The 18,527-nt window shown below is 34.5% G+C and overlaps 1 protein-coding gene across 2 annotated transcripts in view; it reads right to left on the bottom strand.

Moving 5' to 3' along the window:
* Positions 1–248: 248 nt before the first annotated feature.
* Positions 249–18,527, bottom strand: part of Klp61F (Kinesin-like protein at 61F) — a 206,626-nt gene continuing 188,347 nt past the window's right edge. Inside the window, exons 18-21 of one of the 2 annotated variants that reach the window (XM_089088482.1) lie at positions 13,756–13,910; positions 10,201–10,311; positions 7,556–7,703; positions 249–1,995 (exon numbers count right to left, since the gene is read on the bottom strand). In XM_089088482.1, coding sequence (XP_088944608.1) covers positions 1,991–1,995; positions 7,556–7,703; positions 10,201–10,311; positions 13,756–13,910 — 419 coding nt within the window. In that variant the 3' untranslated portion in view covers positions 249–1,990. The remainder of the gene's footprint in view (positions 1,996–7,555; positions 7,704–10,200; positions 10,312–13,755; positions 13,911–18,527) is intronic. The other variant, XM_089088483.1, reaches the window with a different exon arrangement.

Genomic DNA, 18,527 nt, shown 5'->3' with positions numbered 1-18,527 from the left:
TATCTCGAACATGTAGTTTAGCCCGAAGAAGAAAATCCTTACGATTCTGTTTCAGGAGAAGATATAGAATTGAGATTTGGGAGAGGGGCACGGACAAAACTTGTATTATAGGGACACGAACAATTTTCAGAATTAAGACTACTACAAGATTTTGTGTCCAAAGCTATTTTTGTCTTTCCAGGGGTCAGGGGGGGGGGATTTTGTTCTAGAAAATTCACCTATCTTAAGACACAAAAAGACGCATAAGATCAATCAGATTAAACCTTTATTTATTTTAACTTACATTAAACAAAGGTCCTTGAAATTTCTACGCGAGAAAAAGATAATATAAACCACAAATTTGTACAACAGCTCTAACTTAACTATAGCTAGAACTTTCTTTTTCTACTTATTGTTAACGGCACATGAAATGGCAGAACCTGGTGAAGCAGATCCCACAGTTACAAGAGCTGCAGGCTTGTGTTCCCAACATTTGTGGATACTGCAGACTGTTGTATTGGTAGGTAAAACATGCCTTCCTCAGGTGCATTGTGGAATAGCAACTTTATTATTATTGTTTTTACTATATTTGACCAAAGTTCATAGGTTCACTTCATCCACAAACGCAGGATTTTGTTCCAGGGAGGGAGTCTTTAAAAAGTATTAAAAAAATGGAAATAAAATGTAAGAAATCATAGAAACAATGACTTTTTTTGGATGAGGGGTCGCTGATTTTCCCGCTTCTTGCATGGGTGCTTCAGAATTTGCTATCTCTAAGTGAGGTTACCTTCAAAGGTTTGTTTCAAGACAGATGGAGGTAACCAGGGGAGGAGCTTCGTAAGCAAGAGATAAACAGAAATTCAATAAAACCAAAATAGAAAACGCACTGTTTCACAAGCAAAGAATGATTGAAGAGCTCCTCAAATTAAAAATGAAATCCAGGGGAGATTTTTTGCTCCAGTTTTAGGGGGAGTCCTCTTTATCTACCCATTGTGTCGGTAGCAGCTCCCACTTAGGAGCAACTCCCACCTTCATGAGAACTAGTGTTCTGAGCTATTTCGTTTAAAAGAAAGAAAGCAAAAGAAAGCTTTTTATTCAGGCGAGAACCAGGTTCGCATAAATCTACTTTGTAGGACTCCAAAAGGCCCATTAACAGTTTGATTACCCTCTTCTTTATACACGTGCTCAGGGAGAAAATTATAGCCAAACTGTTGGTGATTTTTTTTTTTTCTGTTAGAAATAGTTTGCGTTTTTCTTCTGTAATACAGTAATAGCTTAATATCGAAAATATAAAAAAAGAAAAACAAATATTGTAAAAAATTCCTGGCTAAAACACAAAATTCCTGACTAAAACACGCCATTTTGCAATAGTTAAGTTAAAATCGGAACAATCTTCAGGGATTTACTTCCTTGTAAAAGGGAGGATCTAAGTTTCAGGGAAAAATGAGACAAAGGAAAGGAGAATATACCATGCGAGGAGTGAAAAAAAACTGGAATAAATCTTAGTTAAGCCATTGAGGCAGGAGTCAGACGGATGGAAGGAGGGGGTGAGTTCCCTGAAATACATCTTGATATGATTTAATTTTAGATGAAACTAAGATAGGAAATTGCTCTCTTAAATGTTAGAAATTCTTCATCTACTAAAATGACAATAGAATACACACAAAACACTAAATAAAACTCCTACTCTTTCAAATATAGTCAATGAAGTGAAGGGATTTGTATTGCCCCATTAGCCAGCTTAAACAATGTACCTTTCAATCACTTCCCGAAGCTGTAATGTTTTCAATTAAAACTTTAAACGTTTCAAATGAATGAACAAAACTCACATCAAATTATAAGCCACAATTTCATAAAATGATATGCACAGAAAATCCCAAATATACAAGTAGACATCTAATTAAACGCTTGACCAGGTTTCTTGTACCTTAGGCTTGGTTGGGGGATTTTCAACTCCCTCTTTCTACCTTTAGTGACAATTCCATTTTCGACACTATTCTCCTTATTCTCGTCATTCTGAAAAAAAAAAATTCACGATATATATATATATATATATATATATATATATATATATATATATATATATATATATATATATATATATATATATATATAGATACTTGTCTAGAATCTGGGTACACACGTGAGAAGTGAAGTTTCGTTAATGCTAATAAAATATAAAACTAAATAGGATGCAAATATAATAGTTTAGAAAAAAAATTGGGCTATATATTTGCACATTAGGAGGGTGGAGGTAAAGCATAGCATATTAAATACGCAATCAAGCCTAACCTAACCTAGCTACCTTTTAGTCCCCCTAAAGTCCAAAAAATAAAGTTTAAATCTTTCTCACACACCTGTTTACCAATAGCGGCTTTGAGATTTCAATGCAGTCTTTCTTTCGTGTGTACCCGGATTCTGTGTGTTACTGTGAATTTTTGAAATCTGACTAATGTCGAAATTCACTGGTATATGTCCGGAATTCCTTTTTCTCTGCTTGGATTCAATTAGCTTTTTCAGTCTTATGCAAGCATTGATGGTAAAAGTTAAAGTTAGGCTAGGTTGGGTTGGGTTACATATATCTGGATCCTAATGATGGATCCAGATCAACTGAATCAAGATAAAACAAACTTTAAACGAACAAATATAAATACTATTATACCGGTAGGTTACAATGCCACCAGTATTCGTGTGGTAAGGTACAGGTGTCACCCCTTGTTGGTGTGAAACTAATGTTACACGACTTACTGAAAGGGAAACCCCCCGATGATACTAAATAGTATAATGTTATGCCCGTATCTACCACACCAGTTTTGTAAATGTAGGGTTTTTAATAACCAATTTACAGTATACCCTGCCCCAGGGTATGATAACGTGATCGAGCGGTCAAATGGCCAAATTCTAAGGCCAAGGGAGTACCCAACCCGGGTCACCACTAAAAATCTATAATTATCTCCTTGGAGGTAACGAACCCTCCTGTCAATATAATAATGACGGTATCTTGTAACTCTGTTCCTTCCCGGTCTGGATTCCTTGAAAATTAGTACACAGCTGTAGAAAATATTTTACTTGTAATCTTCCAAAGGTCGCATATAACAAAAAAGAATAGCCTTCCCCAAAAGGGGTCTATATGGAGACTAACTGAAAAATTCGTTCTGTACAGCAACTTTTCATAGGGGTGAACTTTCGCTTGGCCCAGCCAATCCTCTCAATCCCCATTCAAAATCCATTCTGTTTTTTCTTAACTTTATATTCCAATGATTGAAACCCGAAATTCCAAAACAGAGTTTAGTTTAAAGCTTAGCCTACTTACTGGAAAATAGCCGAGCTTAGCAACCAAAATTCAAATTCGGATTAAAAATTATCTTATATTCAAATATAATTACAGAAAAGAAAATGGGTCATTTATCTGAAAAGAAAAGAAACAGGGGTGGAACCAAGGCCGTATCCAGTGGGGGTCACCCGGTTTAAACCCCCCCCCCCCCAATTTTTGACCGAGTCGAAAATAAGTCGAAAATTAGTAAAACCTAGGTAAAAATCAGTATAATTAGTCAAAAACTGAGTCAAAAATTAGTAAACCCCCCCCCCGAAATAGTCAAAATTTAGTACCCCCCCCCCGAAAAAAATCCTGGATCCGCCCTTGGGTGGAACCCCAACAAATACATTACATGAGCCTCAAAATAAATCATATCCTAATTATGCAACATAAAAACAACAAATAACAAAAGCTTTTTATATTTTACGAAAACAATTATGGAGATAAGTCAATTGAAAGTCACGGTATCAATGTTGTAAGTGAAGATTTAGTCACAGACACTGACACAGTGAGTTTAACAAAAAGAGAAAAAGAAAAGATCGGACAATTGGCTAAGTCTTGATAATACGGAAGAGGGAGCTAAAATCCAGCTAAAATTTCAAAAAAACACCCAAATCTTCACAGAGTATCTCGGACCCAGTTTTTTTTTTTTTTTTTTTTTTTTTTTTTTTTTTTTTTTTTTATCCAACCTCCTCTCCTCTCGGTGACATAATAATCTTTGTCACTTAATTTCAAACTTTAACGTCACCTACAAGGACCCAAACTTTAATGTCTCGGACCCCATGTTTAACTCCCAGATTCAGGTCAAGATAGAATCAATAGACGTGATCTAATAAATTTTAGCCATTAAAATAATTTTGAAGTGAGCAGGATGGGTGGGTAGAGACTTTGAACCATGAGGTTCAACCCATTGAACCCATTGGTTGTATTTAACCCATCAAACACAACCAAGAGGGGGATGAAATTTGCGAATTTAGTATCACGCTTCAACCTAAAAATTATAGTTTTGGACTGTTTCTCTAGTCTATTCATTCCTACACAGTTATTTAGTGACCTTTTCTCTAGAACGTGGCGATCCCGATACATTCTCTAACCTTTCCTAACTCCATTGTGAGTACACAATATTAAAGGACCATTTAAGGCCACAGTCTATTAAATAACCAGAGCAGTGTTTTCTATAGCAGCCGGAACTGTAATGTACTTAAATATACTGAGAGCTAAATACCATCCACTATCTTTGGAGGATTATCGAAAATTAAGGTAACTTACAGGAGTCAAAAGTGGCACTAGGGTTGACAAAAAAAAGCACCAGAGCCATCTTGCGTTTGGCGTTGCTCGTCCTTTAATAACAAGGTAAGTTGGCGTAATTGGCAAAATAAACGTAGTAATAAATGTATTATAATAAAAAAAAAAAAAAAATTTACGAAGCTTGAAAAAAAATTACAAAAATCGTGAATGTCCGAAATATGTGAAGGTCTGAAATACCTTTGATTCTCCATGGATTTAGTCAGCGTTGCCAGTCAACTTTTTCAGTTTTATGCAAGGTTTGATGGTGACGGATCAGTTTACGTTGGGCTAGGTTAGGTTTTTAACTCATTTTTGAGATTTACAACCTAATTTACCCTAACCCAACAAAACCTAACTTTTACCATCAAAGCTTGCATAAGACTGAAAAAGCTGATTCGAAAAGCTAATTGAATCCAAACAGAGAAAAAGCAATTTCGAATGTTCACCGGTGAATATCGACATTAATCAGATTTCGGACATTCAAAGTAACAAATATATATGTTACCGTGACTATCCAAAATTGGTGAACATCAACATTCACCGGTGAATGTCTGAAATACCTTTTTTCTCCTTGGATTTAGTCAGCGTTGCCAGTCAATTTTTTCAATTTAATACAAGGTTTGATGATGATAGGTTAGGTTAGATTAGATTGGGTTAAGTTAGGTTTTCAACCCATTTCTGATAATAACAACCAAACCTAACCTAAACTGACACAATCTAACATAAATTTAACTTTTACCATCATAGCTTGCACAAGACTGAAAAAGATTACTTGACTCGCTAAAACCTAATTGAATCCAAGCAGAGAAAAATTAATTTCGGGCATTCACCGGTGAATGTCGACACTAACCAGATTTCAGACTTTCACGGCCACAATATATATATATATATATATATATATATATATATATATATATATATATATATATATATATATATATATATATATATATATATATATATATAAGAAGATTAATTCTGAATAAAAAACTACTTGGATAAGAAAATGTCAATAAAGGGACTCTAAGAATTTGTAATTTGGCTCAGTATAAATTGACATAGCCTTAGAGATGTGGCATTTACATAGAGTCGATACGAGTGGTATTTCATTGGTAGCATCTGGGGCTCTATTCCACCCTTTTCTGCAGCAAAGTATTTCGAGTAACAGAACTAATATTCATAAAACGAGAATGGTGTCACTCGTCCAAATAATTTGGCATTTCAGAGAACGAAGCCAATCAGAGAAACGAGCTTCCAATATGTAACTCGGCAAAACCGTATAAAATTTGGTCCCCTATCTTATGTATGGTTTTATGCTCTCCCCCTCCCCATAGAAAAACAGTGGTCCAAAAAACATTGATTAAAATCCCCCTTTCTTCCTTCGGATCGCCCCCCTTCCTTCGGATCGGCGCAGTTGCCCCCCTTCCTTCGGATCGGGGGGCAACTGCGCCACTCAAATACACAAACAGATTTGTCAAGTATAGAATTCAGTAAGCTTGTTAAGTATAATGAAGTTACATAAGACCCCAACGCATCTGACCTTCTATTTCAGGAACAATACTTTACCCTCCACCCCCTTGGAAAAGTAGTTGAATGAAATGTTACAATTTCCCCCCCTCTTCTCAAGGACCGGACCTGTGATTTAATTGATATAGCAACTGCAACAATCAAATACAAAGCATAGATCAATTAAGTATAGAATTTAGTAAGCTTGTTAAGTAAGTTAGGTAATTACAACCAAGATGAATAAAACCCTGCCAAATTGACCTTCTATACCACGTATAATATTTACCCCCCCCCCCCTCTTTGGAAAAATAGTAGCTTAAACCACATCGTTTATAATTTTTACCTTATACTCCCCTTCTCCCTTGGTATTAAAGCCAGCACTTATGGAGGGGGGGGGGAATCTAAAACCCCTAAAAATGACAAATGCAATCAATTTTCAAGTATCGTGTTTAAAGTTATTATGATAAATTTTAATATAAACATGTATGGAAGCTTTTCAATTTTATCCGTCCAGAAGTCAGGTTGATCAAGTCATAAAAAAAACGATAGGAAGAATTCAAAATAGGATATATTGCTTATTTTAAAAATGAATGTACCAAGTAGAGGAAATATTTACGTTTTTTTTGTGTTGGGTCGTGTTTTTCAAAATACTTTTTTTTTCTTTATAATAATTTAGCTAAAACGCAGTTTAATAGTCGGTGTCGCTATTTTATTTCATCATTTTTCGCATTAATAGTAATTTTTTAGAATATCTCCAAAAATTTAAAAAGTCAAGAGTCATTCTAGAGCTTTGACAGTAAGCATACGAAGATGTATAAAGTTGACTTAATCAATTTCTGAAAAACCCGTTTTAGGACCTGAGCAGCTAAGAGTTTTTCCTAAAGTAGTCTCAGTAGTAAAAGAGAGAAAAAGAAATATTTCGACCGAGACCTCCCCCCAACCGTCCTCAGTGTAAAAAGGAAAATAAACAAATTTTTAGGATAAATAAATATAAATAAAGAAAAATAATATTTAAAAAAATATAAAATAAATAGCATGAAATAAAATGTATTTATATAATATTAATAACATTTAGTAATAAGTAAATAAAATATAACATAAGGAAAAAAAAAGAAAAGAAACAAAAGAAGAATCACATTCTCACTGAAATGGTAAAAAGGAGAATGAATATAAAATCCAAGTTAAAAAAAAAGTAATCTAGACAAGGAATAAGTTATGATGAAAAATAATTACTGAAAACCCCTATTTCAATGGATATGGTTAGCAAAAGTAGTTTTAGATTGAGAAGTATACAAAAGCGAGAAAAATAAGACATATTTAAGTTTAGTTTTGTGCCCCGTGAGGATATCAGACATAAAGCTTCCCTAACGTTCTAGATTATCATCCAACCTCACTATTAGTAGGGTAAAAAAGGTTCTCATTCACATGCGGTAGCAAAGCCATCAACCATCAACCAGAGAGACCCACCTCGAGTACAAACCACTCTACACAGCCGCTTTTCTAGTTTAGGTTTTGGGGTAGATGTGGTCGTAGTTAGGAGTGGGGGTAGTCCCCAGAAGTCGTACAATCGTAACTGGGGTTCTTCTGGTCGATGGTCGTCACTTTCTATTAGTTCCTACAGGAAATAGTCAGGTTAAAATAAGTGAATAAATGCATGGATTTTGTTTATAATAATACTAATTGAAAAACTTTTACGCCATGAGAATACATAAAATAAATGAATAGATATCACTTGTTAGTTATCAACAAAAGACATTTCTCGAAAAAAAGTTCCGCAATAGTAAATTTTTATAGAAAATTATTAAATAAATACATTTAACGAAAACATGACTTTAACTAAAAAAGAAAAAAAACTTTCTGTCTATGAACTTCTATAGAAAGAAGTTAGATCAAACGAGTCAAATGAAATCATGGATAGGGTTTATGATAGAGCAGGGTTAAGGGGAAGATTCAAAAATTTTACTAACGGAAATCAATTTAAAAAAAAAAAAAAAAAAAACCCAGACAGAAACACCATTAAGATCAAAAATCTCATTTCAGACGGACGTTTTTCTTTAGAGTAGGGGGGGGGGAGACAGGAGGAACCCTGAAACACGACTGACGATTCAGTAAAAAAAACTGCACTAAAATCGCAGTTAAATTAGACAAAAAATACAGTAAAATCGGTAAAACCAATGTGATTTACTTGACATAACAACTAAATGGTAATTTTGTTTTGAAACAAAATTCTAGTAACGCAACTTCATTTTTATCAAAAAATAAGAAATTGAAAAACTATTAAAATCAAAAATGTTATACCAGGTGGACATTTCGTTATTTTTTTTAGAAGGGGGGGGGGGGATAAACTGAAACTCAATCAATGATTCAGTAGAAATCACTCTAATATTGCAGTTAAATCAGAAAAAAATACTGTAAAATTGGTAAAACCAATGTGTGTTACTAGCGGAAAGCTATGGGGAGGAGGTAAGGGGTTCCTTTCATACGTGAAGCCTCTGATTAAGGTAAGCAAGTTCATACATAAAATAACCTACAAGAAGTCATCTTAAAACAGCTGGATCGATCTTAGATAACATTCTTTCCGACTAAGAAAGGTTCTATAGAACTTAAACAATGGAACCTAGTTAGTGTTTTAAGATAATTAGAAGGAAATCTTAAAATAAAAAAATTCTATTACAGAAATCCCTATTTCATATTCATACATGAATATGAGGTCAAATTCGGTACTGGTCTTTTATATTTTATACATTTTCATATATTGCTCTTTAAACAATATTCTGACCATGTGTCAAATTTTAAATATGAGAATGTAATATCATATTATTTCATGGGCGCCCATAAGCTGAATCCCAGGGGGGGGGGGGGCAAACCTCATCTAATTGGCACTTTTAATGCTATATAATAGAAATCTCAGAACAAAAATATAAAAATAAGGCAGCATCATTCAGCCAGAGAGGGCGGGAGCCCTCTCTGGCCCACAGAAATTTAACAAAGGAAGGGGTGGACAAGAAGTCAAGACTCGCAGTTTAAGCACATTAAATAAAAAATTGGGGGGGGGGGAGGAGGAAAAAACCTTTCTTCATGCCATAGCATTCAGATTTATATTTTGAAGAAGAGGGATTTTTCATTTCTTATTCTATTAGTAAATTAACAAATTATTATATATTTTTATTTATTAACTTCATCGTGGCTACACAATTGAGGGTTGAAATTAGTATGGAGCATTGGCGCCCATAAGCTGAATTTTAGGGGGGGGGGCTTAGCTGGTCTAATCAGCACTTCTAGTGTTGTATAATAGAAATCTCAAAATACAAATATAAAATATAAGGCAGCATCATTCAGCCAGAGGGGGGGGGGGAGGAGCTAGAGCCCCCCCTCTGCCCCCCCCCATATAGACGCCCATGCCTGAAGCAGTTAAAATGAGACCTGATTGTTTGAATTTGTTAAGCGAAAAATTACACCCCGATATATATCTTAGAAAAATTAGGAAAACCGGGAATTGAATCCTAAGTTTAATGGGGAATAATCAATTATGCCTAATTAGTTGCACCGGTAATAATTATCTGTGCTTATTTATTTTCAGAATCAACGTGGCAACACTGCCGAACACGTCATACCGCCCTAGAATATTTGCAAGATTTAAGAGATAACGTCTATGGATGATGAAGAGTGGTAGTTAAGTCGGAGTGAGAGTAAATTTAGAGCTAATTGAAAGCTAAAACTGATAGGTTAAGCCGTTTTTTATAATTTGTTATAGGGATAATCATTTGTCAATACCTATCCTTACTTTCTGTTTTCGAGGTTTTGTAACTTTTTTCGTAATAAATATTATATAAGAGGATTTTTACTTAACAGGTTGGCTGTGATGACAACTGAAAATACAACACAACTTTGAAGCAAAATTTCACAATTTAGACAACAAAATTTTGCAAATATTGCGGTGGATTCATACTTCATTACAAGAATCAGATTAAAGAAGCAAATTCTGGCCAATTTTCAGCCAATTCTGGACAATTCCTGGAGCAGGATATTCAAGAACCGGTTTGGTGCCCGCACAAAACACACAAAACACAAAAAAAACACAAAAAATTAATCCTAAAAAAGAAAAGAATTACCTCGCTTTTTGCTTCCACCATAGACACTGATCTTTGCAGCTTAATTTCACTAATTGCTGTCAAGTCTGACACTGACGCAGATTTCTTCTCTACATTTAAATCAATAGCCTTCTGAAATAAAACATAAATCAATTTAACATAAAAAACTTTAATAAAGGTCAAAGGGTCAGACAAAGGAGCATATCTTTAGTCGGAAATCAAAAGGACGTGTCTCCATGATTGCAAATTTCCAGAAGAGCAAAACAATCTCATAACTTTTTTACCTTCCCTCCGATAATCGTGAAACAAAACCAGATCGATATTTAAATCAATACATATCAATCACTTTTTTTTGTTTACGGTTATCGATAGGGAAATAAAAGCTATGAGGTTTTTTCGCTCTTCTGAAAATTCACAATTATGGAGATACGTCCTTTTGATACCCGACTGACGATACAATGTAGCAGAGATTCACTACCATCTCAAAAGGCCAGAGCAGTTATAGCCTTTCAAATCCAATCTATTCTCTTTGGGGCATTTTGCTGTGCATATAATACAGCAGACATTCATTACCCTCTCAAAAGGCCAGAGCAGTTATAGCCTTTCAAATCCGGCCTATTTACGTCGGTGCATTTTACTGGGACCTAGGAGCTTATTTAAACTCTTATAATTAGATTTAAAATTTAGCTTTAGGTAGCACTAGGTGGTGTTGATTATCTTTCTCAGAAACGAACTTAATTTTATTTCCTTATCTTGTTCCCATTCTTTTTATAATCAACGAATACAGACGGCAGCAAAGAGTGAAACTGGTGCTTTTCAGCCATATTCAAGGCAAGCTATTTAGGCACTGGAGTTCTATGGACGAAGCAGGAGGGGGACTTATTCTTTTAAAGCCCACCCCCCTTTGTTAGACATTTGAAATATAGAAGGATGTTTTTTTCATAGCAATACCCGTAAAGGGCGTTATTTTGCAATGTTTTTAAATTCTCTTTTTAACATTTATGTATATTTCCTGTTTAATTTCCTTCTGGTTAAATGCTCATCATAGAGGCAAACTATGAGACATCAACAGTAGTCAAACAAAGACGACTATTATGGTCCAACCGTGCCCCCCATACACCTTCGTAAATTTGACCCTGAGACGCAACCTCCTCTAGGACTGGAAAAATTGACAAGAAGGGCAGCAGAAAACTTGGCCCGGACCAAGACTAAACCCCTCAATGACTTCAATAAAAATGGAGAAAATCGGTAGAATTCCATGCTCAAATTGATGGAGTCGTTTCCGAACGACAGGGACTCTTTGCTGATGTAACCTCAGAGATCTTAGATAATTTAGGTCTGATACAGGTACAAGCAGTGACGTTAATTGGGGGAGTATGTGCCCCCCTAGATTTTTAAAAATACCGTTTTTTATGTATTTTCACTGAAAAGTGATCTTTTTTGGTATTTCCATCGAAAAAAAAGAAAAAAAAAAGATATTTGCTCTCATGCTAATTATTGAAAAAAACAACCCCCCACCCCCAAAAAAACCGTGAATGGTGGGGAAGGAGAGACTTGCCTTGTATCTTGAAAAAAAGAACAAAAAAAGGAGCATCTTCGTTTCTTTAGATTTCAAGTCTAAATCCCTCCAGGATATTATAACACAGTACTCAGAGTTAGGCCGCACAATTAGACTAACTTCTTATACCGCAATGCCTTACCCCTTATAATTAAAATGAATTACATTGATATTCAAATGATAGGTTAAATTTTTACTTAAGAAGATAAAAAAAATAACTAAAAAATGCCCGAATACTTCATCTTGCCGTCTGAAAGACTTTATCAACCAAAAAAAAAAGAAGAAAAGAAGAGAAGAAGAAAAGAAGAGAATAATAAGAAAAGAGGAGAAGAAGAAGAAAAGAAGAATAAGAAAACAAGAAGAGAAGAATAAAAGAAGAGAAGAAGAGAAGATAAGAAGAAGGAGAGAAGAAAGACTTTCCAATTAATTGTTTTATTTAATTAAATTATTTCCAGTACAGTTTTTGTATGTTATTTTTCCTGCTCTCCTATGATCTTCATATATCAGCGAAAAAAGACAATTCTGATATTATTCCAAAACTGACATTTAGTTATATCCATCTGCCGAATTACATTTTTGAAATTTTGTGTATATATTTTTTTAAGATTCATAATACGCTTAAAATCATTGAAAAAAAGACAATTTCCCTATATTTTAAGCAACTTTGGAATCTTTCCTTAGAAATCGTCTAAGCAACATCATAATTCTGGCTCAGTGAACGGATAGATCATGGTTGAAAATTCGCTGAAAATCGTTGAAAAAATGACAGTTTCCCTATTTTTTTTAAGTAAGTTTAGAATCGTCCCTTAGAAGTCTAAGCAACATCATAATTCTGGCTCAGTGCCAGAGATCGTTCAACATCAAAATTGGTTGAAAATCGTTGAAAAAATGACTGTTTCCCTATTTTTCAAGTAAATTTAGAATCTTCCCTTAGAAAACGTCTAAGCAACATCATAATTCTGGCTCAGTGATTGGATAGATCTTGGTTGAAATCGTTGAGCAAAACGCTCAACATCATAATTCTGGCTCAGTGAATGGATAAATCCAATGATATAAGTATTTTTTCCCTTTTGTGCGTGTTAGAGCTGCATAATTGTCATAAAATTCCTTGTTTCCCAGCGTACATACACCTTAAGTCTAGGTCACTCAAATACATTTTTAAAATATTATTCAAATTTTGAATATAATTAAGTATTCGACTTTGAATTAAAATCAACTGGGTGAACTGAAATGAAAAATTTGAGAGTCATGGCTAATTGGAAAAAAGCCAAAGCCTTTCTCAGAATTTTATAAAAATGATGTTACTTCACTTGTTGATAGATAGTCTATCATCCTTCCATCCTAAAGTAGAACCAAGGTTGATAGGCATGGAGTAAGGGTAAGTCAAAGAGTCTGTCAGTTTTATGAGCCATTTGAAGGCAATTGGAGACTCCAAATAAAATTTACGAGTGACCAGGTCCACAGGACTTGCAGGCAATTTTGCAACTGAAATTTTTGCTATATGATCTTTGCCTACGGGGAAAGCCCCCTGGAATTGCAATGGGGAGGACCGAGATTTTTAAGTTAACTCATGACAAAGAATGTCCACTGGACTTGTATGCAAAACGTGGGACTGAATTCGCTTGGACTCACAGGCAATCAAGCTAGTTTTCATTAGATTAAATATAATTTGCACGCACTTTGTCTCTGATAAAAAACAAAACAAAAACATCAAGCCACCCGTTCTAGACTGGGAACAGAGTAGTTGTTAACACTGCCAGTTCTTGGATTTCATGTGAATTTGGGTGGGCTCGTCACTGTGTCACTTGAAAAAAAGGAAAAAGAAACTCCGGGCCACTGGCTCTGGGTTCTGGAACAGCAAAGTTGCCAACATCGTCGCTTTTTTAGATTTCAAGTCTAAATCGACCAGATCATCGTAACAGACCAGTCAAATTTCGAACCTAATTTCCTTCTAATTAAATACGATTTGCAGGGTTAGTGTAAACGATGTACATCCATATATATTGAAAAAAAATTACCATCGGCCCTCCCGTTCTCGGTTCTGGAACAGCAAAGTTGTCAACATCGTTGCTTTCTTGGAGTTCAAGCTTAAATCGCTCCAAAATTTTTGCATGAGGAGAAGTCTGTGCCAAAACTCGTGGATATGAAAACTCCCGACGCTGAGGCGTCTGACCTGAAAAAAAATATTGAAATTGAAACTGGGAAGAATGGTAGCACTTATAAATCTATTTCTTCAAAGATAAATTTTTAATTTTGCTAAGTGTGTTGTTTGAACGTTGAATTAGAACCTCCTCAAAGGGTAGTCTAAGCAATGTCTCACAAATCAATTATCATATTTTCATCCAAAACTTGATAAGGAGTCCTGCAATGGCGAAGTGGGTTTGATCTCAGCTTGGTAATATGAGACCCAAAATTCAAACGCCGCTATAGCAACATACTGCAGGGCCGACGCAAGGACCTTAGCAGTGATGAAGCGTCGTTATTCCTATACCGCTACTACTGCTACTAATAGTCGATAAAAATTAAATGCAATTATATCGTATAACTAATGATTTGAATATGGCTCAACTAAACTAATTTTAAGATACCAAGAACATAGAATTTTGAATTTTTGTTCTAAAATGAACAAAAATATATGTCGCCTTTTAATAAAATGTCACTCATGAAGGGGGTGGTCCTTTGTGCTGTGGAGCAACACTACTGGTTCCGCAACTTTTCTCCTCGTGATCAGTGGTCTGTGGCTTGGAAGCGATGAAAGATACAAACTAAAACTTTATTTTAATCCAAAAATTGATAATGATTAAATGCAAGATTTATTGTATGTATGTATTACTAACGATTAGAATATAACTCAACGAAACTAATTTTAAAATACTAAGGACATTAAAATAAAACACATTTGTAGTGGGTTTTTTTTCGTTTTTTTTTTGTCATTATTCATTGCATTTGTCTTACTACAATTGTAGTGTTTATTCATACCTGAATAACGCGATTTTCTGTTCTTTTGGTTGTTTCAAAATTACAAGATCTTTTGGGCACTACCATATTTTGATCAGTGTTGTCACGTTGAAACGTACAAATAAATATGCAAAACTAGTTCTTTGAACTGATGAAACTTTTTGTTTCTAAAAATTCAAACATTAACTATCTTTCGATTACCAAAGACAACTACACCTTCAAAGGAATGATTTTCCAACATTACATTTCTTTATCAATCACTAGAATCCCAAGTTATGAGGTCTTTAGGGTACTACCATATCTTCATCAGTGTTGCCAAGTTGAAATGTTAAAATAAATGTGCAAATCTAGTTCTTTAAATTAGTAACACTTTTCGTCAGTAAAAACTAACATTCATAATCTATTGATTACCAAAGACAGCTACACCTTCAAAGGAATGATATTCCAACATTACATTTCTTTATCAATCACTAGAATCCCAAGTTATGAGGTCTTTAGGGTACTACCATATCTTGATCAGTGTTGCCAAGTTGAAATGTTAAAATAAATGTGCAAATCTAGTTCTTTAAATTAGTAACACTTTTCGTCAGTAAAAACTAACATTAATAATCTATTGATTACCAAAGACAGCTACACCTTCAAAGGAATACTGCATCTTCTTAAGGTGGTTGGTGGCATGTGTCTTTAGTTCATTTTTTGTGGATTTCCACTCATGTTTCTTGCTTTTAAATTTGGCCACCGCTACTACGAAAAAACAGGAGAATTGCATATGCAGGTCTCATTCGTTAAAAATTGAATTCCCGATTTAGGCTAATTTTTAAAATATAAGGTTATGTAATTTATAGCTTAACCTTTTCAAATAATGACATTACAGTTTCACTGACCTTGGTACTTTAAAAGCTAATTAAGAACAGAAAAATAGTCAGATCATATACAGTTTTAGAATTCCCAGTTTTCTACGGCAAAAAAGAGATATTTGAAATATAATCACCGCAGCAAAATTTAGCTTTGCAAAACTCAACAGAATTCAGCTTAATTATATCTTAAACCAGCAAAACTCAACCCGCAAAACCACCCCAACCAAAATTAAACCCATGTAAAATTCAACCAGGGTAAAGGTCAAGCAGTACAGCATTAGGCTCAGGCAAAATAGAAACCAAATATTGGTTATCTTAATGAAACTCCAGGTGGAAATTCGAATGAGGATTGAAGGAGGTAGAACCGGAAGGATGGATAGATGATTGGAGAGGAAAGCTGTGTAGAGGCATCTTTGACATGTTAAATGACGACAATGATGCCAATGACAATTTTGGTGATAACAATGGTGGTCATAATAACCAAGCAAAAACGATGACAATTCAAAACTATCATCATAATCAGCAAAATTATATTCAGTATAATCAGCAAAACCATCATCATAAGAATCAATATAGTGCTCTACGTAGTTAATGTAGTTTTAAACATTGCTGACGTCATCGTAATACCATACTGTCATCATAATCTAATCCCTTCTAAAGATTACTCGACAAAGCCCTCTTCCTCTTTTCGGCAGTTCGTTTATTAACCCTTCACGACAGATTATTCCCGAAACAAGAGGTCCCATGGCATTTTATTTTTTGTTTGTTTTGGGTTCCACTTATTTATTGATACTGATTTGCGGTAGTTGTTTCCCATAGCGAGTTCCCCACCAATCGAATGTCACACAAGCTCATTTTGGAGCTGAATTTTGCATGGTTGCAATCTGTCAAGTCGGTATTTGGATAGACAGATTTTCTACAGGTCGAGCTTTGTCTAGGTTGTATTACCAATAAATATTAAATTATTTAATTAAAATTATAGAATTACCTATTAAATTCTTTTTATGAGATGAACACATAGTTAATTCCACTTTGCCGGATCGATTTTTTTTTTTTTTTGGTAATATTTTCATTGGCTCAATTTATTGAACCTATGAAAATATAGGTTCAACTATTGAACCTATGAAAATATAGGTTCAATTTATTGAACCTATGAAAATGGCTCAATTTATTTCGTCGTACTAGTTTTCTTTGGGTTAAATATTCTCGGATAGAATGTCCGTGGGTTGAGTTAATAGCAAGTCCATGGTTCTAAACTCAAGTTTAATGAACATTGAATACTTCATCTAACATCAATACAAAATGCGCGATAAGATGGATAAAAAGGATAACGATCCTCCAAGGCCACTGCTGGCGCATAGGGCATCGAGTTGACGTTTAAGGGTAACATGCAAAAAAAAAAAAATCGACAAAAATGAAAAAAAACAGACAAAAAAGACGAAGTAAATAGACGAAAAAATTAAGGAAACAGATGGAAAAAAGAAGGAAAAATGAGGATAAAAACCAAACGAGAAACTGGGATTCAAGGGCTGAAAATTAGCCTCGATTGTTTTGTGTTTTGTGTTTTTTTTTTTGTTTTTTCTTTTTTTTTTAGCAAGGTTTCAGAAAGTATTTAAGACGAGTAAAAATAAAAATAAAAAAGATCGAGGAAAGAGAGCAAATGACCAGAGAGCACATCACGGACAAGCTCGACAGTTAAGAACTTTTCTAATTTCAGTTTTTTCTTCTTTTTTTGGGGGGGGAGGGGGGTTTAATGCTTCCATGGGTTTAATATATAGTTGATTCCGCTTCGGCCAATTCAGGGGGGAGGGGATAAAATACCTCGGTGGAGTTTCTGAGGGTTGAGTTAATAGGTAGTCCATGTTTCTCAATGTATAAAATGTGTTGGATGCTTCATTCAATTTTCAGTACGTGAAGGGCTGGTAGGATGGGACCAAACAGGCGAAAATGTCGGTACCGATGAAGAAATACAGACGAAAAAGACAAAAGAAACGAAGTAAACAGACAAAAAAAAAGGAGAAAATGAGAATAAAATCAAACGAAAAATAAGGATTCGCAGGCTTGAGTTTATTCCACTTCACAGGGATAGTTTTTTCGGGATTTAATATTACCCGGTGGAATTTCCGGAGGTTGAGTCAATAGAGAGCCCATGTTTCTCCACCTAAGTTTAATGTTTATTGGCTACATTATCCAATTTCAATACACGGTGGGCGAATAAGACAAGTAAAAAAAAAAAAATTAAATTAAAAAAAAAAATTGAAGAAAGAGAGCAAATACCAGTGGGCAAACTACGGGCAAGTTCTTCAGTTAAGAATTTTTTCCAATTCCGCGAATTTTTTTTTTTTTTTTTTTTTTCTACCAGGCTTATTCATTCCACTTCGCAAGCTAATTTTTTTAGGGGTTTAGTATTACCCAGTAAAGGCAACGTCCTCAGTTAAGAATTTTACCACTTCTACTTAATTGTTTCTTGTTATTGTTTTTTTGTAATTTTTCCATCGGGCTTATTTATTCCAGTTCGAAAGCTAACTTTTTAGGGCTTTTGTATTACCCAGTGGAATTTCGGCAGGTTGAGTCAATAGAGAGTTCATGTTCTTCAACCTATGTTGATTTTTTGGATACTCGATCCAATTTCAATACATGATGGGTTATTAGGACTGGTAAAAAATAAAATTTGAGGAAAGAGAGCAAAATACCAGTGAGCACATCACGGGCAAATTCCTCAGTTAGGGATTGCTGCAACTTCAACTTAATTATTTATTTTTTTTTGCAATTTTCCCACCGGGTGAGTCAATAGAGTCAATGTTCTTCAACCTATGTTGATTTTTAAGATACTCGATCCAATTTCAATACACGATGGGCTATTAGGACGTGTAAATAACAAAATTTGAGGAAATAGAGCAAAATACCAGTAGGCACATCATGGGCAAGTTTCTCAGTTAAGAATTTTGCCACTTTTTTTCGATCGGGCTTATTTA

Source organism: Artemia sp. Qi Xiang Cuo, chromosome 4 (assembly GCF_049724085.1).
Source record: "Artemia sp. Qi Xiang Cuo chromosome 4, ASM4972408v1, whole genome shotgun sequence".
NCBI classification, from domain to species: Eukaryota; Metazoa; Arthropoda; class Branchiopoda; order Anostraca; family Artemiidae; genus Artemia; species Artemia sp. Qi Xiang Cuo.
Note: the sequence above shows the minus strand (reverse complement) of the source record. Positions and strands in the feature narration are given on the sequence as shown.